The 24,896-nt window shown below is 40.6% G+C and overlaps 1 protein-coding gene across 1 annotated transcript in view; it reads right to left on the reverse strand.

The window, feature by feature from the left end:
- Nucleotides 1–24,896, reverse strand: part of CDH11 (cadherin 11) — a 149,572-nt gene that overhangs the window by 15,537 nt on the left and 109,139 nt on the right. The window contains exons 5-11 of the mRNA XM_059383692.1: nt 24,162–24,281; nt 22,324–22,491; nt 17,809–17,996; nt 11,720–11,973; nt 4,979–5,115; nt 4,347–4,480; nt 3,994–4,111 (exon numbers count right to left, since the gene is read on the reverse strand). Of these exons, the coding sequence (XP_059239675.1) occupies nt 3,994–4,111; nt 4,347–4,480; nt 4,979–5,115; nt 11,720–11,973; nt 17,809–17,996; nt 22,324–22,491; nt 24,162–24,281 (1,119 nt within the window). The remainder of the gene's footprint in view (nt 1–3,993; nt 4,112–4,346; nt 4,481–4,978; nt 5,116–11,719; nt 11,974–17,808; nt 17,997–22,323; nt 22,492–24,161; nt 24,282–24,896) is intronic.

Here is a 24,896-nt window from a genome sequence, read left to right on the forward strand (position 1 = left end):
TATGATGGCCTTTTTTAGAGATCATATATGTCAAGAAAAAACCTGGACAGAAATAAAAACTAGCAGTGAATATTTCTGAATAGCATATTATGAAGTTATTTTATAATTGGTATTAACATTGCTGCTTCTTTGTATTTTCTAACTTTTCCACAAAGAATATGCATTAAGTATGTAGTAGAAGAAAAATCATAAAATTCTTTGCAAATATATGTTACTACAATTATTATGGCTGTGATTAAAATTCAACCCGAAGTACAATATGTCCCCTGTTCACTTTCTCTTAGAACCTTAGATTGGTACATTGAATTTCAGGTTTTTCCTCTTCTGAAGATAGTTATTATTTGACTACAGGGTAAACAAAGTTTTTTTTTTTTTTTAAGCATTAATTAGAAAAGACATGAACTTTATATTCATTGTATAGTGTATACAGCCGATGGCACCCTCCAAGAACCCAAGTTTGTTCGTTATTTCACTGATGGGCAGTGTGACCTTGGGCAAGTCTCTGAAGGTCCTAATGTCTCATACTCCTTCTTTATCCAGAAAATGGGGATAAAAATACTCACGCTGAGCCTTGTGAGGCTATTTGAGGAATGAAGTAAAACAATGGTCATGACAAAGCTTTTATAAACTAATGAAGAGCCAGATAGATGGGAAGAGTTATTCTTAGTATTTTTTTTCTTTGCCCTTTTCTTAACCATTGTACATTTCTTGTGTTTTGAGTGATGCCATAAGGCTATTTTCAAAGTAAATGCACCTCAAAACTGGGGCAGGTCAGCTCTGGTGCCCAAATAGTGCCCAAACAGCACCATTCTTGATATTAACAGCCCAAGATGGACTTAAATGTTGAAGAGTCATCTAGTGTTCTACTCACCGGCTGCCTCCTGAGTCATCTGCTAAACTGGGCTCCAGAATAGAGTAAAGGGAAATGAAATAGAAAGCTCGGGTGTATTAAGATGGCTTCCCTCCTCATATTTCTAAAGATCTGTAATGCTTATGCCTAGTTTAGGCAAACACAATCCTGATTATTTACATGGCATAATGGAAGTAAACACTCAAGGAGAAAGAAACCTGATGCTTTTACTCAGCATGATATAAACCATTATCTCATGTTTTCTATGGAAAACAGTCTCAGCCGAGAAATTTGGTAACTCAGTAGGCTATTAATAGGATGTGGAATGTGATTACTCCTTTTGGATTACTTCAATATGTAATTACTTCTAGGAGCTAGCAGAAAGAGACTCTATTAAATGATAATTATAGGACTGTATTTGCTTTAAGGTTTTGTAATAGCTCTAAACATGGGAGTTTTCATTAACTGTTTGCCATAGTTAATAAAGTCATTTTTCTTAAAAAGTAGCAATTCCCTGCAAAAGTGGTGGCACTGCACAGGATTAGACTCTTACAAGGAAAGGCAGGGGAGACGGAGTGGGTACTGGACTGGCTCATCCATGGTAATAGAATCTCTTTGAAAATACCAATGGCATTCCCGAAGTGTGACAAAGTAACATACTTATAACTCCCTAGAGAACAATATGTCTTCGTATAATGTTCTCAGAGGGTTAGCAGCAGCTAAATATTATGGCACACATGAAAACAAAGAAGACACGGCATGTGATGGAGGCCAAGCTGGCACAGTGAGAGAAACCCAGAAACACCTGCTGCGTTCGGTGTTTCTGACCTGCTGACGGCAAATATCCGAGCCGACAGACCATAAAAGAGGGGGTGGCCTAAGACGCACGTGAGAACAGCAGTGTTTTCCAGACAAATGAGTCCATCACCTCGTTGTTGATAAAACTAAATGTATGCTGAGCTACTGTATAAGAAGTGTCTTCTTCATCATCAAACTGACAAAGCCTAGGCTTATGTCAGTGTAGTAATCTATCAACCTAGCATGGGATCCCAAAAGAGTTTGGGGACTAAGAAAACTCGGAGAATGGAGGCAGGGATTCCCACACATTGAAGTGTACGCATATCGTAGAAAATATTATGAAAACATCATGTATGCTACCTTCTTCAGTTCAGCTCCAGAAACGCTTATTACATAGCCACTACATGTCAGGGTCTCCCTGTTTTGGAGAAACATAGCTTTAGGAAAGGAAATTCCTATATCATACACTTGTAGCCCGAGAGGAACGTGAGCTTGCAGTTGAGAACTATTCATCTATCTCAGTGCTGGGTAGAGTTATCTCTTAAAGGTGCTTAAGGCACTCACAGGTGCCCATCAACCAAAGCCAACAAGTAAAAGAAAAGCCCTAGACAAAATAGAAAATTAAAGCACTCCAAGCACTTTACTTTTTACTTTTCTATTTCAAAATGGTAGGAATCATTTACAAAGTGAGGGACAGTTGTTTTATAGGGATCCGTGAAAACACAGGTCTCTTGTATAATTACCTTCCCACCCAGGCTCTCAAGAGCAGGACTGCGGCAAAGAGCAAGGCATCAGGAGAGAAAAGTCTGTCATGGCACCTAGGACAGTTTATCCCACAGTCTTGTTGGCTGTGTGCTTCATTTATTCATTTATTTATTTATTTTAAGATTTTCTTTATTTTGGAAAGGGAGAGCACAAGCAGTGGAACGGAAGAGGGAGACAGAGAGAAAGAGGGAGAAGCAGACTCCCCACTGAGCAGGGAGCCTGATGCAGGGCTCCATCGCAGGACCCTGGGATCACGACCAGAGCTTAACTGACTGAGCCACCGAGGTGGCCCTTGATATGTGCTTGATTTTAAAAAGCCATAAGTAAATGCTCAAATGAGGTCCAGAAGTAATAATAACATATGTTAGATCCTCCTCCTCAACTCCAAGCAGCATGGGGAAATCCTTTACTTTAATAATCCACTCAGGAAAGCCAATGGTTTGGGCTGTAACCTCTAGGTCTAACAAGTGGGTGGCTGATTGACTGTGCACGTTACTTGATGGTTCTAGGTTTCCTTTTCCTCATCTTCTCGTGGGAAGGATAATAAACCCTAACCTACGGTGTGTTGAGAGAATGCGATGAGAGAGTGTCGGAAGTGTCTGGGTATGGTGTCTGGAGCACAGCTGCTGGGATTTATGATAGTGATAACAGTGATGGGAAAAGTGATGATACTTAGGAGGTTAACTTAAGCTCCTCTAAGCCCGCTCTCAGTCACTGGGAAAGCAATCAATCCATAACCTAGTGCACAGCGAGTGTGTGGCTAATGAAAGCCTACTCAGGAGGACCACCTTTTACTCCTATGTCAAATGATGACATCTGTCTTCCCATTTCCATAGACCTGCATTGTCACTGGCTTAGAGGAACAGCTGCAGACCAAAATAGCCTGGCTCCAAGTCGAGAAACCTATTTTTTTATCCTGGCTCACTACCAACTTTGTCAAGGGACTCAATCAGTTTGGTCCTATACCACAAGAACAACTACTTCAAATAATTTGTGAGTCTAGAACCTCGCCGATGAAATGAGAAGCAGGAATGATATTAAACTTTGCCATGTTTACAGTTGCCAAATGATGCTCTGTTCATGACCTTCAGGTGATCTAATTCTGCAACCACCTTTAGGTTTCAAGCTCTGTACCCAACCACACTGCATTAAAACCATGCTTGGAAAGGACGGCCAGATCAAAGATTACATCGCCTTACAAAGCTGAACTAATCTCTTTTAATGCTTTACTTGATATCAATATTCATAGAGCCATGCTTCCCCCAATGGTTTATCAACCTCTTAAAAAAAAGATAAATGAAGTTGTTTGCATATTGACCCTGTAAGCTTCCCCAGTTGGTTTTCCCACTGCTTCATGAATATCAAAAGCCAATAGAAAGAGTAAAATAAAATTACTCACTTATTCATATGCACCAAATGAGCCCACACGTCTCAAAAATAAAGGTGGCATTATTACTTCTTGTTTGTTCTTCAACAGAGAGGCATTATTAAGATTAGGGGGAACACTTGTGCTCTGCAATATAAAAGCCATTCATTCTCTGTTTCTACTTCTCCAAATGCATAGGAACCTTGGTACGAACCTCTGTTGTCTCTGACAGTGAAATTTGGATTGTGAATGATTTCAGGGGGTAGACTGAAGATAAATCTTGGTCCGTTGGCTGTGTCATCCTTGTCATCTGCACTAATTGTAACAATTGGCTGAAAGAGAAAGGTGGCCCATAAATAAATCATGCTGACATTGCCACATCATTTATTCAAAAATTCCTGGCTGGCGAGAAACCTGGGTTTAACAAGAGAACATAGCTACAGAGCTGAAGTAGGGCTCTGAAGCCCTCTGGGGCAGTGGGAGGCATCTCCAGGAGAAGCTCTCAAGAATAACCCATTTCCAAGTACCTCGTTTATAGCCAAGGGAGGGGAAAGAAAGCATTATTACCTGATTAGAAAGTGGCTTGGTCTGATCGCTCTCACAGATGAAGCCTTCATAAGGGGCGGCAAACTTGGGAGCATTATCATTTACGTCAAGGACCCTAATGGCCACGGGGACTTTGGCTTCCTGATGCCTGTTGTCTGAAAGAAGAGAATTCAGACGTAAATACAAGCCTTCCATGACATTCCAGTGTGTGAGCCAGCTTGAGAACGGCTGGTCTCTAGGTAAATAAGCATCTGCAAATCTTGTCTAAGTGTTCTACTGCTCTGGGTTTAAACAATCCTGAGTGACAGCATAAAGTGGGGAATCCTTTGGTGATGGCTATGAGCTCCAGGCTACTGAGGGCTATCAACTCACATGCCAAGACTATACCCAGTTCTACCAAAACAGAAGAAGAAGAAGAAGTAGTGGTGGAGGAGAAGAAGAAGAAGAAGAAGAAGAAGAAAAGAAAATATCTCAACGTGTTTATATGCCGTCTTTGATAGATAACCAAGAATACATTTTAAAGTTTGAAAAAATATGCTTAAGACTGAAAAATATATTCGATCTCAGCTGTCTGTCATTTTCCAGAATATATAGAGAGTCTGATGGAATAAAATTTGGTAAAGTAGAATCAAAACCCGTTGGAGAATACTTACGGATTTCTGCTGCAAAAACGGATATGTTGAGCCAGGCGGTTTCCTCTCTGTCCAAAGGTTTTGTGGTTTTAATAAAACCGTCCTCTGGATTGATAGTGAAAAACCTGTCGAGGTCAGTATGACGATCGATGGAATACCTAAGCAGAATGTAAATGAAGCAATTAGACAGAGACATTCTGAGCAGCTTAATATTTGAATATTTTCTCCATGCTATATTTAAAACAACTTTTTCAATGAAATGCTTGAGCTAGGTTTCCTTTTTAATCAAATTTACTTTTTTAACTTCATACATGAATCTTTTATAGAAATCATTTTGCCACATTGGAATTCTTTATTCAGTACAATGAATGAAAGAGCTGTTTAGCATATATTTGATTGAGAAGCGTAATGACATGTTGCATATTTCTTCATATTTACTACAATCACCCACCATCTGAATATTTATGAAACTGCATTTGGGAAGTGGGACTGCCTTGCTCCCAAACTACGGTGAAAGTCACAAATGTATCAGACCTTTATTAGATTTTTACAATATTAAATATTAGACAGTTTTAAGTTTATCTAAATTTATCATCAAGGATTATTTATGATCCTAAAAAATCAGTTTTCTCTTTATTTAAAGAAAAATGCTAACTCTGTTTTGATGAATGAATTTATTTAGTTTAATTTATTTGGTTTTAGGGGTTCCCAGGGAGCATCGTTCTGAGTTCCATGGTGAACATGAAAAGCGGGCTTGGTCAATCATTTGTAGAACGTTCTCCCCACACTCTCGTAATGGGCTGTGCCTAATAGCATAGCTGGAAAGTTTTAGCTACTCCTGTCCTCTAGAAAATTTGCATTTTTCTAATAAAAGACAAAATATTTTCCAGAATATTACTGGACTATATTTATGGCAAAGGGAGGAGGGAATGGAACAAGAAGAATGGTCTACATTGAGGTGTGGTAAGTTAACATATCTTGCCCAGGACACCTGGAATTTTAAGAACTGGAGTCCTGGCTTTAATAAGTCTGTTGAATTCCAAAGTCCCTTTCCTTTTCACTCTGCCATAACTGTCTCCAAAATGAAGAGCAAAGGTGGTTAAGTTAACTCTGGGAGTTATACTGGGCTTCCTAAGTTTACTGGGTGTTTTCCTGCTCTTGGAGGGCTTGGCTGTGCTTTCCTAAAGTTTACAGAATACATATGTCTGAAGGCCTTCATCAAGGGTCATAAAAGCCAAGATATATTATAGGTGTGGCAAAGACCATGGACATCAGACATTTTAATCCCTTCAATTTACAAATGATGGGATTTGTAAATGGCCAATTATCTATAGTTTCTGGGGGAGCCAGTGCTAGAATCAGGATCTTCCGATTCTAGATCATGGTGTTTCCACAGAAGTCTCCCACATGGAGCTGCACTTCACAGTATCAAAGACAGGAGCTCATCTATGATGTCATTAGACACTGAAGCTCCCTACGGGAATGGAATGAGGAATCTCCCGCCCCAGTCAGGAAACTGAAGATAAACCATTTACCCCTCATAAATGTCAGAGAGGCTCAGTAACATAGCTTTCAGCAGATACCCCTCTGTGAAAAGGAGGCAAAAATAACAGAATTTCTTTTCCGCCTGCTACCAGGGAGTTTACTATCTAGTTGGCATGACAAGACACACTCACAGGGAGAAGGATAATTAACAATGCAAAGTGCTGTTTCCTGGAAGCAAAGGGCATGAGTTTTGGTTTTGTAAAGTCCTAGATAAAAGTTCATGCTCCAGTACATCTAAGCTGGGTGATGATCTAAGTGGAAAAGCCACTTAAGTTCTTTGAACCTCAACTGACTTATCTCTTTAACAGGAACATTAACAGGACCTAGAGTTTAAGCTTATCTGTAAGAATTAGAGAATTACATGAAATGATGATACAGGATAAGATACATAACCTAGCACCTCGCAGACTGTAGATAGCACAACGAATCATGGCTGTTCTTCTTTTTCTTGGTGCTGCTGTCCCTTGCTGTGGACAGATCATGGAAGTTCTCAAATGTCAATCTACAGAGTATGACCTTCATCCTACCTACAGCCAGTGAAAACTCACAGAAGGCTTTTGATCAGAGGAACAAATAAATGGAATCTGCCATGGGGATGATTCATAAGGAGTGGGCAAGAGAGAGAGTAGAGGACGGGCAGAGACGTGGTGAGGCTCTCAGTGAGGTGAGGTCCAGGAGCTGGTGGTGTAGGAGTGAGAGCGGGGACAGATGACTGTGTGATGAACAGAGCACCGGCAGGAGGCTGGGAGAATCCTAGAGAGTTCCCTACCTGAGTGTCAGAGAAGACGACATTGAGAAACACAAACACAAAGGCAGCTTAGCAAGGAGAGGACAGAATTCCACTAGGGATATGCTTCCACGCTAAGAGACTAACAAGTCAGCTCTACCTCAGGTTTCACAGAATCAATGTGGAGTCAGGTTTACTTTTTTTTTTTTTAAATATTTTTAAGGGTGTCACAATAAATATGAGCTCAAAAATAATTTTTTAAAAAATGAGTGAGCCAGTGAAGGAGAAAAGCAAGCGTGTGAAAATTCACAGCAGACAGCAGACTAGGTACAGAGTAGAAATACGTAGAAAGATCAGCCCTGAGGCGGAGAATCTGGAGTGTTAATTCAATTCAGTCATGCATGGGTAGGGATGCTGTACAGGAGGGGACAGACAGAGAGAAAGGTCCAAGTCAAAAGGATGCATCTCAGGGAGCCCCCACTGCCTGGTCAAGGATCAAAGACTGGTGAAAACCCCAGGGTGCTGCTGTCTCAGGCATGAACAGATTACTGCCAAGGTAGCTAAGAAGAGAGGATATCTCCCAAAGCCAACAGTGAGCAAAAGTGTATCTCATGCTTTGGAGTCTGAGAAGAAAGATCTGCAAAATTTCTATGTAGCTAAGAGTCTGGTTGACACTACCGTGTCCTAACCACATGTCCAAGGACACAGGTTCTTGTCCCAGTAAAGATAAACGGGAAATTTAGGTAGAGGGGACAGCAGGACAGGAGGCAAACCTCATAAAAGATTTGAATGTTCTATCATTTGTTTGGGGAACAAGGACTGAGTGGTTAAAGGGGGGCTCAAGGGCGGTACTGAGCATCTTTGGATAATTATAGACACGGAAATTGCCTACATGCACAGAACAGCTACCACTGAAAACATGACCCAAATAACCAATCGCAGATGTGGATTCCGGAGGCATGAGGCACAGAGGAAATGAGCAGTTGTTTCAAGTGTTTTTACGTCATCACTCTCCCAAAGCATTGCTAATGTACCTAGATATTCTAAGTTAAATAATTTAAAATCTATAGCCTGGACAGTTTTGAGTAGTTTAAAGGTGTTGTTACACCGACCCTCAGTCATTATACAATGTTTCCTCCTGCATAGCGAGAGCACTGTACTCAAACCTTCTTGGGAGATTTTTCATTGGTGACTGTTGGGCTAGAGTAAGAGGCTCAAACTGGACTGAAGGCGGATCTGGACTGAAGTCCAGTCTTCAATACTCAACGGGCTGTGCGACTTTGACAGATACATTTCACCCCTTTGAGACTCAGTATTTCCATCTAGTGCATCCAAAGCAGTCATAGTATCAAAGGATGTCTGAGGATTGATTTCAATAACTTAATGCGACCCATTGTCTTGGGCTGAGAAGATACCCATTAAGGGCAATTTTCTTCCTTTCTCCCAAAAGAGAACATTCAAGAATTTAAAGGCAATTAACAACATTTCCCTTCCGGTCCTCCTCCAGGCCGTTCTGCAGTTTCTTCAGTTTCTTCAGTGTCAACAGAAAAACTCCATTGTTCACAACAATTTTTTTTTTTTTTAATGACAGATTTGTTTACTTTTTTTCCTCCAGCTTTACTGAGGTATGTTTGACAAATAATAAAAGGTCTATATATAATGTATGCTATATTGTGTTTTGATAGAAGTATACTTTGTGTAATGATTACCATGGGCAAGCTAATTAATATATTTATCACTTCTCATGTTACCATTTTCTGTGTGTGTGTTGAGAACACTTAAGATGGACTCTGTTTGCAAACTGCAAGCATACATTTTTAAATATGATTAACAGGCTATATATTAGATGTCTGGAACTTACTCATTTTATAACTGGAATTTGTACCCCATGATCCGTATCTACTCATCTCCATACCCCTTAGGGGCAGCCACCCTGGAAAGCACCATTCTGTCCTCTGTTTCTCAAAGTTTCACATTTTTTTAGATTCCACATATAAGTAGTATCATGCTGTGTATGTCTTTCAGGGTCTGACTTATTTTTTTTTTTTAGCAGAATATCTGCCAAATTCATCTAAATTATCACAAATGATAGGATCCCCTTGTCTTTTTAAGCCTAATTTATAATCCATCTATACATGTATACACACACATATATATACACTTAAATATGTATGCAGATACATATATGTGTATATATAAATTTATATTAAGCACATATATATTTATAATTTATATATACATGTACACACACCCATATACATCACATTTTCTTTATCCATTCATCCATTGATGGATACTGAAGCTGTTTCCATGTCTTGGCTATTGGCAATAATGCAGCAATGAACATGGGAGTGCAGATACCTCTTCAAGATAGAGCCATTATGAAAAACTGAATAGAGATTCCTCAAAATGCAGATGGCAGCTGGATTTTTCCTGTGGGCTCTAGCTTATCAACCCTGGAACCAGACAGTCCCTGATGCTCTTTGAGTGTGCTAAGGACAATGCATGACCTAAAGAGTCACTATGATTTTATGTGCTGAGCTCTGTGAGGTGGAACCTGCATCTGAGCCATCAGTAGGGTGCCCTGGAAGGGTGACACCCAAGTGGAGACGGGAGACATGGGTACCATGTGGCAGGTCTGAAGGAAACGGGAGCAGAGCTCCCTGGGGGAGGAAGAACATGCGAAAGTCAGGAATCAGGAGAGAGTAGGTTGTGCTTCAAAGAATAGGAAGTGGTCCAGTTTAGCTGCCACTCAGAGTCTGATGCCAAAGTAGACCGAAAAGGGCAGAGATGAGCAGGGCACAGCAGGAATCCGGGTGGAGAGGCTCCAAGAAGAGCCTGACACTAAATAAGAGGGGTTGGGGTAATTCGGGAGGGAGCTGCCAGGGGGAACACTTTGATCACTGATAACTGAAGTCCAAAGCTATGATGTTCGGGCGTGTGCGTGAAAATGCTGTCTGGCCGTAGGACAACAGACAGGTGGGTGAGAAACTGGAGGCAGGCAGACCAGGAGGAGGCAGAGGAAGAAGTCCAGGGAGATAAGAATGAGGGTGGGGTGCCTGGGTGGCTCAGTTGGTTAAGCATCTGACTCTTGATTTTGGCTCAGGTCACAGTCTCGGGGCTGTAGGACCAAGCCCTGCATCGGGGTCCCCACTCAGTGCAGAGTCTGCTTGTCCATCTCTGTTGGCCCTTCCTCCCGTCTCTCTGGTGCTCTCTCTCTCTCTCTCTCTCTCATAAATAACTAAATCTTAAAATTAAAAAAAAAAAAAAGTGAGAAAGAAAGAAAGAAAAAGAAAACAGTGAAAGGGCTATTCACACATAAAAACCTGCCGGAATCCAAGCCAGGGACAGGTTCCAGGCAGCTGTGCACTCCTGTCCCCTCGGCGTCTCTGATGTGTGACCCGCCTTCTCTGGCTATCTTCCTACCTTCTCGTCTCTGTCCTCTTCCTCATCAGCCTCCTCAGTCATTAACACACACTGGGCTGGGGGCAGGGCGGCGGGGGGGGGGGCGGGGGGAGGCAGGGTTCTGAATCACTTTTCTAAGTAGCTTTTTTAAGTTACAAAGATAGATTCTTAATGATAAATGCAGCCTAAATTTGTGTGGCCTGTTGTTATCTCTTCAAAGTTCTCAGTAGCCTTTAGATAGACAGAGCTTGCTCTCCTAGCTCCCTATTCACGGGCTGTGTCACTGGCCAAGTCACTTTGCACCATGGAGACCCCATATCCCCCATAGCAACAATATAGCAACAATATAGCAGGGCTCCTGGAGCTCGCTTTCGTGTAGGGTGAGGGCTGGGCCGCGGCCTCGTGGCGCTCGCACGCTCCCTGCTCCAGCCGGACACCCACAGCCTTTGTGTGCACCCATCCCAGGCCTGGCAGCAGCGTCCCAGGCCTGGCAGCAGCGTCCCATGCCCCAACACCTCGGCCCCCACATCACCTGGCAAGGTCCCTGCTATTTCTGCCTCTAGTTTTGTACCCCCATGCACCTACCGCAGGGCTGGGCACATAGCAGGTGCTCAATAAAGACTTGTGCAATGAAAAAAAAAAGAAGAAAAAAACAATATAGCAACAATAATTCCTATGAAATAAAGTTGACAGGGTACATTAGATCCCACTTCTAACACACATAATAGAGTAACTGGAGCATAGAAGAATGTTCAATAAATTATAATTACAATAATTACTTCATAATCCTTATTCCTACTACAACACAGCTCCCTGAGATAGGCCCCACTGAGAGCCGCCTCACCTAGTACACATTGGCAAACCTGCTGAGAGAGAAATGAGGTAGTTTGAACAAGCCCAACCAAAAGTCAGTGGCAGAGACGGAGTCAAAGTCCCGTCTTCTACATCTTAATCTTGTTTACACTGCCTTGAACCAGATCATCTTGGACCCTTTTTGAAACTGAAGGATGTGTTTCCCTCAGGGCTTTCCTAAAACCTCTTGCCTCGAAAATTCTTCATCCAGGCTTTTAAATAAATATCCGTACCTTATCGGGCTGTTGGCAGCATCGGGGTCTTTGGCATGCACTCTCCCAACCACCGTGCCAGCGGCTGCATTTTCTTGGACTTCATGGATGTAACTTGGGGCCAAGAACATGGGGGGCTCGTCAGCATCTTCCACTGCAATCTTCACCGTCACCGTGTCCTTGAAAGGCCCGTTGCTGATGAACTTTGGGTCGATGTGCACATTGGCTGCCTCTACCTTCAAGCTGTACGCTCTTTTGGTTTCAAAATCTACAGGCTGGCAAGAAAGAAGAAGAGAAGACTGACAACCGGTTCCTTGAAAAAGAAAAATCACAGAGGAGAGAGATCGGATTGTTTTACAGGGCAGAGTGAATAGCTCCTCAAAGGGAGAAAATCAGTGTCTATTCAATATCCAATTACCTGAGCCATTTGGTCAGAAAATCAGACAAATCAATTGCTGAAAACTGGACTGCGCTCTATGGGTAATTCCAGGAGCACAACAGACACAGAAAGACCACATCATCGAAAATGAACTTCGTTCTATAACAACAACACGAAGGCTGTCCAAATCACTCACTAAAATCATCTAAGGAGAGGAATTAAAACACTACAAAAGTAAATGATGTAGTCCATTCTGTAAAGTGCTAGGAATCTTGGTAATAAAAATAACCCACTGAATTTCCGCACAAGTATGTCTTGTTAGGTGACTGTTCTCTTACACACACAGACACACACACACACACACACACACACACACACACACACAGCTGGCTTAATCGTACTGAGAGACTAATTTTTAATTTTCCAACCATGTAGCATTTTTCAAAGTCTGGGACCCTGACTAACAGGGGCCCTTAAGAGGACTTCAGGTAGTTTATGGGTAACTTTGGTGGATGGATTTGTTGAATGACATTAACTTACTTATTAAATCACGTATCAACACTAGTATTCCTTTTCTAATTTGTCCGTTCCAAACAGCTCAAGGATACATCAGTATACCTCAGTATAGTGCTACTTTTTAACATATATGTTATGCTTCCTAATCCCCTTTTGAGAGACTGTGATACAACTGTCTAGATAGAATGTAATGACATCATTTTGTTTGATTGCATTCATTTCTAGGTTACCTTCCATTTATGGCAAGTGATCTAAGACAGTGAGAATAATGCTTTCCTGTTAAAAGAATGCATATACGTTTAAAAGAAACCCACTTCAAGAAAAAAAAAAATCAACAGTATAGATTTCACACAGATTCAAGAAAAATTGAGAAGTCATATTTGAATGACTGTCGTTATTGAGAAGTTGATGGTAAACACTCTGTGTTTCTGGATGAGAGGAGGCATAGTGAGTCAATCAGCCAAAGGTGAAAAGTACAACTCTGGCAGGGAAACAAGCTTGGATGCCTAGGAAACAGAACTTTCTAATTAGCACTTAGGAGGATGCTGAACTACCAAATGTTTGGAAAGAGTTGGGTCTTTTAAGGTTAGCATCTGCCTGCCATGCTGTTGTCAACTGCCTGGCACACACTTCCTGTGAATGGGCTTCTAATCATGGGGTTTAGTCCTGACCTAATTCTACAAAGCTCAAAACTAAGGATGATTCCAATTTCAGGAAGGAGAAACATATTCACGGTTTTTCTGTCATCTTCCTGCCCCAACACCCCAGACTCAGGGAACACTCTTCTTCTTGAAGGAAAATCGGACACGGCCAATCCACCCTTTTGGGACTCAGCAACTCCTTTCTCCTTCTCTGGGTTACTGAGCAGCAGAAAGGAATGTTATTTATGGGCTGCGGGTACGAGACTGCTGCAATATCTCAAACATCTCCAATTATTAGGCAACATAAACAACTGGTATATGACAGTTCTGTGAGCAGGTAAGGAGAGACTTTCTAATCTCAGGTAGCCCGGTGATGCTCTCAGAGCAGAACTTTTTGAACTGGATTTAGGCGTATGGCTAGGGGCCAGAGCCCAGAGCCATGGACAGTTTCCAATGGACAGCACGGTTGATGTTGAGGCTACGGCAGTCACGCTGCAGTCCAAATGATACTTTTCAGATTCCAAGCAAAACTCCTCAGATCCTTGCAAACATTTGTTTGCAATGCCCTTTCCTAGTTTGGTGGGATTTGACTAAGTCTTCGAGTGGTCAGCCCAATCCTCACTGCCTTGTGGAGTCAATTTCCCTGAGCTACCCTTTTGCAGTCCCTTATTCTCACCCCTACTAGGAAGGTGGTGAGGTGGCAGGGTAAGGGAGGGAGCATCCCAAAGGACTCTGCTGAGTCTGGTTGATCTTACCCGTTCCCCAGGATTGGCTGTACCAAGTGAGCATCTACACTGATTGTTTTGAGTGAATGAGGGACTGGGCTGTTGGATGAACCACCTTTTCGCATTGACCTACGATGTATACCTTGACTCCTTCCAAAAAATGATTTAAGTTAATTTCCCCTCTGAACATTTATATCCATGTTATGAGTAGTTGAAATAAAGCTGAATGAGGCAACACACTACATAAACCATAAAAATCTTAGTAACCCCTAGTTTACTAATCCTACCTCTGAGAATTCTCCTTGAGGGATCAATTCAACAGAAAAGCAACACAAACAATATTCAAGAATGCATGGTGTCTGTCAGATATAATAAAGTGTTATATCTAATCAGGGGAAACATACACACAAAATACCACATCCAACTGTGAGATTTTATTAAGGAAATAATGGTCTATCAATAGGATGGGATGTTATGTAGTCATTAAAAATGATTATGTGCATTATATAACAGCATGTAAAATGTTTATGATGTGACATTAAGTTAACAAATCCGATCACTCTATGATTGCAACTGCGTCAAATGTTATATGCCAGTATGTATATACATGTGGGTAAAGAATACAAAAAAAAAATACTCAGACATAAAAATAGTTTTATTAAAATAGGGGATATTTAAAATGTCTTCTAATGCTGCTCTCATACTGCTTTACAAGGAGTTTATTTGATAGTAAGGAAACAGCTCAGAAACCACACCAGGATCTCTGTTCCATAAATAGCAACCTGCTTGATCAAGGGCGTTGCAATGAACACATTGGATTTTCCTCCCCAAGTCCACCAAGCCACCAACATGTTTCATTTTTATTTCGCACTGGTTCTTCAGCTAACCACATAGACACGGTCTGGATATCCTGAGGGCAGGTTTTCTCTTATGCACCATTACACCCCTGACACTTACTGTGTCTGACACAGTCAATACTCAAGAAATATTTATTGCTTCCTAAGCTATTTGATACATGAATGACTCTACCTCCTAAATATCTCTTAAATTCTTCACCCTAACCTGTTCTGCCTTCTTCATTTCTTTGTAATTTCTCTCTTGGATCCCAACAACAGTGTTTCAATTCGTCCCACAGTATCCAGCCCAAACTCTCAAGACTGAACTTATTCAAGTTTCTTAAATGCGTCCTGTTTTTTTAACAGTACTAAACCCTCAGGAATTCTCTTTTTTTTATTGGGCGGGAGGGTGTGGGGGGTGGTGTGGCTTCCTCTCCTTATCTATCTGGTAAACTCCTACTTCTCTAGGAGTAAATTCTTACTTGTATAAAAAGTCATTCATGACCCATATTCATAGATTTTATGACACTTTATTATGGTTGGTTTTCAACTGGGGAGCGATTTTGCTCTACCTCATGCCAGGGATATGAGGCAATGTCTAGAGCTATTTTTAAATCATCACAACAGGTGGGGTGCACTAGTCTGTGTGCTTACATCTAGCAAGGAGAGGCCTGGGATGCTGCTTACTCTCCTACAATGTCCAGAACAGCCCTGGACAACAAAGAAGTGTTGGTCCTGAAATGTTAATATACCCAGGCTGAGAAAACCTACTCTATTTCAACTATCTTTTCACTTAACTGTCCTGTTAAATTGTGAACTCCCTATAGCCAGGACTCCATCTCTTCACCTTTAGTTGTCCAGCCTCTCACAAGGGGCCTGCTTAAAAGAATAAGATCTCAATAACTCTTGGTAGAAAAATGAGTGAATAAATTAAGAAATGAGTAAAAATACCATATTAAAGAATATTTTAAGAGAAAAATACATCCATGATCTCTTTTTGTACTCTCTTATATTATTAAATCATGTATAATGACTTCCATAGGCTCCATCATTTTATACAGTTACATTGACCCCTCAAAATTCTTTTCTTTCCTGGTGGACATTGGAACTTTGTGCTACAAGTTCCAGCAAATATTCTTTTACCAATGAAATAACAGAAATATTCTTTTACCAATAAATAACATAACATGTGCCCTAAACCTAGACTTCAGTGCTTTATAGAAAATTATTCCTTCGCCTGGAATAAACACCCTGAATTGGGGGGAAATGTGCAAATTAATCATATGCAGAGAGCTCATTTGTGATGTGTGAGTTCCATGGGGTGATTTAAATGTTTCGGGATCTTAGAGACACAGTACGTGTTTATACCATGAATACATTGAAAACAGGTGACAACCTTAGCATAACCAACCACCCAATTACTTGAACAGCAAAGGGTGGGAAGCAGGAATTGCTGATGTCAGTGCTCATATATCAGTGTCAAGCAGAAGGGATAGTAATATTAATTAACAAGGGAAGTTGACAGCTCTGTGCTAACACACAAGTCACTCAGCTACTTTTCTAGAGGAAAACCAGAGGGAGGGATTGCCCCAGCCCTCTGTGGTCGATGATTAGGCTGCCACGGCCACTAGTTCTTTGTCACTAATGTTGACTTTTCCAAGTATCCAAAGTTTACCTCAACTTCCATATTCTTTTACGAAAGAGTCACCTTCTGCCTTCTCTTTGTTTTGTGACCCATAGAATATTCCCCAAACCCAAAAGTGTTTGCAAGTATTGCGAAAAGTCAGCTTCTGAGAGCACATCTCTCTCCGATTCCCTAACTAAAAGATTCCTCCAGGAATTTCCCCGACCCTACTCCTGCCTGCTCTCCAGCTACTGGCCTCTTTATTGATTCTCTAAATTAATTTTTTATCAGTGTTACAGTCCAATCTTTCCCATCACACCAAGGAGCTTAATATTCATGCTACAAAACCAAGTTGAAAATGAATGCTTGATTAAAACCAAGGTAATCCCATCATCTAATTCAGATTTAATGCTCCATACACTTTGATGATAGAGAGGTGTTGATTTCTCAAGTGGTAAATCAGGGGGGAAAAACCATTTTAGAAAATATCGTAACTATTTCTTCACTTGAAACTGAATCTTATCTGGCTTCTTTATAATCTTTTTCTGGCCCAGCTGTTTCCAAAATGTGTCGAGTAGGACGTTTTTCCGGAATGCCCTAGGTCTGAATTTCATGTCCATGACCTGCTCTGTGTGACTATGATAAGATCAAATTATTTAATCCGTCTGAGTCCCAGGCTCCACATAATTAAATTGAGGTACTATTGCCCATGGGGACAATACTATCTACTTTATATGATTTTTCTTGAAGAAGAAATGTTTGTAAGATGCACAGACTTCATTTAGCCTATATTGAGTGCTGAGTACATTTTAGATTTTTAAAATAAAACGAGGACAAATAATAAACTCCTCTTTGCTGTGAGTCAATTCCAAGACACATTTTTAGGGACCATTCAGCTGACTGTGGGGGAAGGTCTATCGCTGCTGTTTCTCAGGCTCAGTTTTGAGAGAAAATCAAGCAGAGGATTGGCTCCAGTTTCTCAGAGGGCCCAGCAAGGCCGTGGCCCCTGGATGCTTCAGATGGGAAATGCCTCTGAGCCGCCAGTATGAACAGAGTTAGCTTGGCAGAGTCAAAGGAGGAACCCCTTATGTGCCCAGGGCTGTTTGTCCAAAATCTAGATTTATCTAGCTATCTACCCTTCTGTGTGAAAATGGTGCCAACTCACAGAAAAACTCCCAGGCAGTTGGCAACAGCCACAGCCCCTTTGTTAGCTCCCTCTGCAGTAACAGAAGGGGATATAGTTCTGTTATGGCCCAGAACTGGGAGTTGAATTGCAGTATCGCGTCAGCCCCCTGTCGTCCATATTCTCGTTTCTCTGCGTTCCCTGCAGTGTTGCCTTGGCAGGGTTGGCTGGCCTGCTCACATACCTGTGGCCTCACTCTAACTCACCTTTTTCAGTTTGACCACACCCTCCTGTGTCTCATAGTCCGTCGTGATCTCAAACAAGTCCATACCGTCTCCATCAACAATATTGTATGTGACTAAGCCATTTTCTCCAATGTCTGGGTCTTTTGCCTTTACTCGTCCTACTTCCTCCCCGGGGACAGCCGCTTCTGACACAGACATCTGGTATACGCCTAGAAGAAGAAGACATCTATTTTTATTTTCTCTTTTATTTGGCAGCTGGTACGACTTTAGATTTCATTGAATCCCAATAAATTTCTCAAAGGGTTTGAAATTGAACTCTCTATTGATTGAAAACATGAAAGAAGTGAATGGATGGGAAGGAAGATCCCACACGGACGGCTTGTCAAAGAAATGTGTTCTACAAAGGAGGATGAAACAGTGTCGGGGTCCAGGGTGATGTGGTGGGGTCACCTGCCACATGTGAGAAAGGAAAACAATACTCAGCTACATTTCCCATCAGGAAGTGATGGAGGACTGCGTATGTCTTTATATGTTCAAAGAGCAAAGACTTCTTTTCATGTCTTCAGGATGGTCTACAAGTTAATTTCAAGGCACTTCCAAGTACCCAGAAACACATCCTTCTCTTAAAAAAACAAAAACAAAAACAAACTTATAGCTCCATATTTTTTAAAAAATCAAAAGCAAATTTTATCCTTCAAGGCTATGACTCTTCTAACTCTCTAGTTGACTTTCCTCTTACATCACCTTCCTCACCGTTTGATCAATAAACACTGCCTTATCGGGAAAGTTTTCCACAGTGTGGGCTGTCCATATATATTTATTTAATATTTATTGGGAACCTGATGCGTGCCAGGTGCAGCTCTAGCCCCTGGAGACTCAGTGGTGAATGAAATCATCAAGTTTCTTCCCTTACTGAGGCACACTGAAGAGGAAAAGAAGCAAATGTATATCTATCTATCTATATCATTGCCAGGGAGAAAAATAACGTAGTGTAAGCGGTAGAGGGTAATGAGACAGTGTGTGTGTTTGATGGTTTGTGAGGGGGCTGGTGCATGTGTGAACGCATGTCTGGCTGTGTGTGAGCATCTGGTATACATATACATGTATGAGTGTGAGTGTGCATATGAATGTGTGATGTGTATGTTTGAGTGTGTACACAGACACTCAGTGTCTGTGTGAGAAGAAGAAAGAAGGAGAATTGAGATTGATTTAGAATTGGTCAGAGAAGACATCTCTCAGAAGAAGGCATCTGAACTCCCTTGAAGAGAGTTAGCAATCAATCATGCGAATCTCTGGGGATAAAAATTATAGACAAAGCAAAAAAAAAACAAATGGCAAAAACCCTGAAGTGGGCACATACTGAAGACATACAGAAGCAAGATGGAGTGCTGCTGGAGCTTTCTGTAAAAGGTGAGGGCACAGAGGTAGGCTAGGGCTCATCTATGTAAAAAGGTCTTTGCAGGAGATGGGAAAGATTTCAGGTTTTGTTTAAATGTGGTGGAAGCCACTGGAAGGTTTTCAGTAGAGAAGCCGGATTTGAGATGATCTTATCTGCATTTTCATATTTTAAAAATATTGTGTGTGAAACAAGACAGAGAAACAAGGGTTGCAAACCTTTCCAAACCTACCACTTCCAAGTTGAGTGGTTTTGGACAAATTACTTAAATACGTTTTAGGTTTCCTTTCATGGATTTTATCTGTTCCAGTACTCTTGTCTATATTTATCTATATAATGTGGTTTTGAATGCTTTCAGGTTGACCCATATGCTCCTTAATTACATCATAATCTGATAGTCAAAGACAAGTGGAAAGTGTAGTCTTCGTTGATAAGTCTCAGAAGGTAACTACCAATTCACAGGAAGGTTTACGGAAACCTGTTCTGATCCGATTTTCTGCAAAACTGATTTGAATTCATGCCAATGAAATTAGTATCTGTACCAAAGTGATGGAACTTTCCTATATCGTCACATGTGAGCAAGGGCATTCACGGCTGCCTGCTAATAGTCATGTTTGCTTTTTCCTTCCACCTGCCAAACAATTTTGTAGTGTAGATATGGAGCATGTAGTCTGTTAGAATGCCATAGGAGATTTAAGCTTATTGGGGTGCTGAACCTTGTGCCTGACCAGGTAAAGCAGTCTTTCTTCATCTCGTCTGGGACCCTATGAGAACTGTTTATGGCCTTGTAATTCTATCTCAGTATCTCCCTTGCACAGACCCTCGTCTTTGGATTCCTCTGAATGACCGTGGTGCCTTCCTGGGGCCATAGTTGTTTCCCTGCCTTGTTCCCCAGTTTGTAAAAAGTGCCATCTCTCTGACAATAAACTCCCAAGCTCTACCAGATACTCTCCTAATCTAGTGATGATTCCCCCAAGTACTAGCAGCATCAGCAACATTACAACACACTGTACTTTTGTCTCTATCTATATATACATAAACAGATTTATGTTCAAGCTCTGGCTTTGCTACTTTCTTGTTTGTTTGTTTTTTTAATTTTTAATTTTTTAAAATTTGATTACATCTTTAATTTTGATTCCAGTATAGTCAACATGCAGTGTTGTATTAGTTTTAAGTGTACAATATAGTGTTTCAACAATTCCAAACATCACTCAGTGCTCATCAGAATAAGTGCAGAATAATCTCCATCACCTATTTTAGCCATGACCTCCCCCCACCTCCCCTCTGGTAACCATCAATTTGTTCTCTAGACTTAAGAATATGTTTCTTGGTTTCTCTCTTTATTTTCTTTTACTAGTTTGTTTTATTTAGTAAATTCCACGAGTGAGATGATACAGTATTTGCATTTCTCTGACTTATTTCACTTAGCATTACACTCTGTAGATCCTTTCATATTGGTGCAAATGGCAAGAGTCATCCTTTTTGTGGTTAAATTATATTCCATTGTATATAGGAGTGCCACATTTTTCTAATCCATTCATCTATTGATGGACACTCATGCTGCTTCCATAATTCGGCTACTGTAGTGACCAATGTGGTACTATAAACATAGGGGTGTTTGTATCCCTTTGAGTTAGTGATTTTATATTTTGAAGGGTATATGCCCTGAGTGCGGTTACTGGATCATAGCATAGTTCTATTTTTAGTTTTTTGAGGAGCCTCCATACTGCTTTCCACAGTGGTTTTACTAGTTTGCATTCCCACCAATAGTGCAAGAGGGTTCCCCTTTGTCCACACCCTCACCAGTACCTGCTGTTTTTTGTGTTTTTGATTTTAGGTGTTCTGACAGATGTAAGGTGATACTTCATTGTGGTTTTGATTTGTGTTTCTTAGATGGTGGGTGATGTTCAGCATCTTTTCACATGTCTATTGGCAATCTGTATGTCTTCTGTTCCTGTTTTCTGACTATTTTTAACTGGATATTTTTTGTTTTGGGGATGGCTTTGCTACATTCTTTGGGCAACTTATTATACTGGTCACAGAATTCAGTTTTATCTGTAAAATGTAGGCTCTTATAGAGATACTCCACAGTAGTAAGTCTTCATTAAATGATGGTAGTTGTTGTAATTATGATAATTAATAATCTTACAAAATCGTTTCTTCTTTTATTTCCCTTAGCAATCATCAATTTTGTAGAACGATCACAATCCCCCAGATAATAATAACAACTTAATTATAACAACTTATGCCAGATACCATAAGGTTTTAACTAGCCTACTTAGTTCTAACAACATTCTATTAATTAAGACCTGTGGAAGACTGTATTCTCTAAAAATGGTCAAAGCCATATCTCCCATCCCAAGTGCTTTTCCTTCAACATGACTTTGACTGTCTTTCCATTGAACAATGGGGTCTACAAGAACTCTCCTTAAATTTGGGCAGTCTTATGATTACAGTGGAGATGGTGGCATGTGATTTCTAAAGTTAGGTCCCAAGAGGCAATACAGGTTCTGCTTGATATCCTTGGGGCTCTCGCTTTCAGAACCTATCGGAGCCAATCCTTGGTGAGCTACCCATGGAGAGAAATCAACACCATCTCATCAGCCACATAAGTGAGCGTCCTTGGAAATGGGTCCTCCAGCCTCAGCAAGCCATCCTCACCTGATGCCATGGAAACAAAGACAAGGGGTCTCCTCCAAGTTTTGCCCAAATTGTAGACTCATGACAAAAATTTATTATTATTGTTTTAAACCCCAAAGTTTGGGGAAGTCTGTTTTAAAGCAAGATAACTCATTCAGTTTTCTCATTACCTCCAGATTAGATATGAGAACACTGAGACAGAGAGAGGTTAATGAATTACTAGATTGCATAGCCAGTATCTAGTGAAAAAGCCAGCAAAATAGATTTTCTGTTTCCAGGGTCATAGAACTTTTTAGGTCTCCTTTTCCTCTGACTACGTCTATTGCACCTTCACTTTTTTATGTTGCTATTGTAGTGCTTTTGTTTCCATTTTTTGCATGAATGATAAAGAGACTCCATTCTTACAGATCTCTTCTTGAAAGCTGAGTAAAGCCGGAAGGGGTCAGAGAAGGGCTGTCTGTGGCCCCATTAAAACATGCAAGCCAAGCCCACCTACTTACTCTGTGGAAACTTTGGTGGGTTGTCATTGACATCAGTCAGTGTGATCGTCACTTTGGTTGTCCCTGAGAGTCCACCCATGTGTCCACCCATGTCCTTGGCCTGGATCACCACGTGGTACTCCTCCTTGGCTTCCCTGTCCATGTTGGGAAGGGCCGTTCTGATGATACCTGGACAGGCGAGCAGGAAACATCACATATGTTCATTGAGAACAACATTAAAACAAAAAAAGGCACAACACTTCAAAATCCTAAAGGTTGAAATATTTGAGGGCCCGTTGCATGGATATCCATGAATAGACCCATGACTAGACCCACATTTTTGAAATGCTAGCAGAATCTTCTGAACGTCTGTTCCCAGTATACAATTCTTAGGCTTTAGGTTAAAAGTAGGTAGCATGTATTCCATGCAATATGTTAAGATGTAATTATTAAATTTTAGAAGAGAGAGCGAAATGAGTTAAAAATACACACAATGCTTATACAAATATTTAGAGTACTGACACCCATCACTGACAACGGTGCTAAGCGAATGAATTCTACATGATCTCTGGATATCAGCACACCATCTGTATGAAAACCATGCTCACTTGAATCTCTCGGGAACAGGTGCAAGCTTTTCCTCTCTGTAGATGCGGTAACATTTACAGTGGAAATAGAAAGAGAGCACCCTTGTCCGTCTCTCAGCCCTGATGTCTGTATTTTTCAGCAACACCCTTGAACACACTGAGTCTCGTTTTCCTGATCTGTTAGATACTTTGGTAGGTTCAAATTGATGATTTCTAACTATGAGTCCTTGGGAAAAATCAAAGTTGCAACTGGGAATTCCTCCACTAGTGTTCAACATTTCAAAAATCTGGATGAAATCCTACATTTATCCTTGGTTAATCTGGAAAGGATAAAGAGCAAATGCCTTGGATGGAATCATAGCAAGAAGCTGCATAAGCCATGCTCTGAAGCAACGTGGCTACAGATAAATAATTATATAGGTCACTGGAAATCATATATAATAAATGGACAAAATATCTGATTGACAGGCTCTGTGTATACATATTAATATATATTTCATATAAATTTAAGTATACCAACAAATGTGGATTATTTGTAAATAAATATCTTTCAAATATACAGGGTATATTATAGAAAAAGCAGAAGAAAGCAGTTTAGGGGATTATTGTAGACTAGAATTTTCACAGGATTGCAGAGTTTATTCTAATAAAAGGATCCTGGAATAAAGTTCAGAATAAATGAAGTGAAACCACTTGGTTTGGGTGATTGTATTTTTTCACTCTTTTGGTTTGCCATTTGTTTCCTGTAAGAGCCATGCAGAGCCTTCTTCCTGGAAAGACCTCTTGGGAATCCATAAGCACAGTGGAAGGAATGTGCTATGTCCCAAACACACTGGAACATTATTAACACCCATTCCCACCGTCCTGCGTGGCGGGCTTCGAAACAAGCTTTGAGAACTACTAGTTTTCAGATCAAGTTCTATGGTGTCCTCCTTGGGATCCTTTGTTGATAATTATGATAAAATTTAAGTATTTTAAGAGAAGCCCTTAAATTTAATTGACTTTTAAGATACGATTTTAATATAAAAGTTGTATTTTAAGATTATATTTATTATTGTGGCATGGTGACACAGAGGCCAAAACAATAATAAATAAGGTTCATTGGAAACTAACCACACCCAGGCACGTGCACACATAGCGTCTACACCTCTCAACAACCCTGTGAGGTGGCCTTTCTCATAGGTGAGGAGACTGAGATTCTACTGGTTTCGGAAGTAGAGCCGGACTGGTCACCCACAGTGTGTCACGGATCACAATGACATTGCACGCTACCTGTCTGTGCTTCTACTGAAAAGTAGGGTTGTCCTTCCAGGATGCTGTATACTAACTTGGCGCTGTTTCCATAGGTAGGATCATCAGCATCTGAAGCGGTCACCTGGATGACCGATGTCCCTTAAAAATGAAATAAATTCATTAGCAACACTCTCTCAGCGTTTTGAATTATATTCTAATTTACAAAGTTTCATCTTAAAATTAAAAACAAAGAAAAGCCCAGCAACTATGTAACATGCTTGCTTTTCCGGGGTTGAGATGTAAAATAATCTTTTTCTGTTCCTCCTTTTCTTCCTTCCCACTTGTCTTCTTTAAAAACAAACAAACAAACAAAAACCTTCCGTAGCTTCAAAGGGAACTTTCTAAATTCCAAGTACATTGTGCTATGCTTAGTAGTTAAAATAATAACATTGCTGCGAAAACATTCTAAGACCCATGCAATTGAAATGTTCAGTATATCAAATAATTAAATAAAAATCCTCCCAAAGAGTATAATAAAGGATAATTAATGATGAATTGCTTTTCATAAAAGGACAGAGAGCAGTCTTCCATCTGTAGCAGAGCAATAAATACATCATTTTATTGTTGCTTTGCATGTAATAAAATAGCTCCTAATACTACATTTTAATTAATTTATGGCTATAAATATTGTACAGAATGTCGTTCCCTGGTGACATGAAAATTGCATCTTCCCACCTCTAACGGGTCTGGTAGTCATTTAACAGAAACCACCCA

The sequence above is a fragment of the Mustela nigripes genome, chromosome 17 (genome assembly GCF_022355385.1).
Source record: "Mustela nigripes isolate SB6536 chromosome 17, MUSNIG.SB6536, whole genome shotgun sequence".
In the NCBI taxonomy this organism is placed as follows: domain Eukaryota; kingdom Metazoa; phylum Chordata; class Mammalia; order Carnivora; family Mustelidae; genus Mustela; species Mustela nigripes.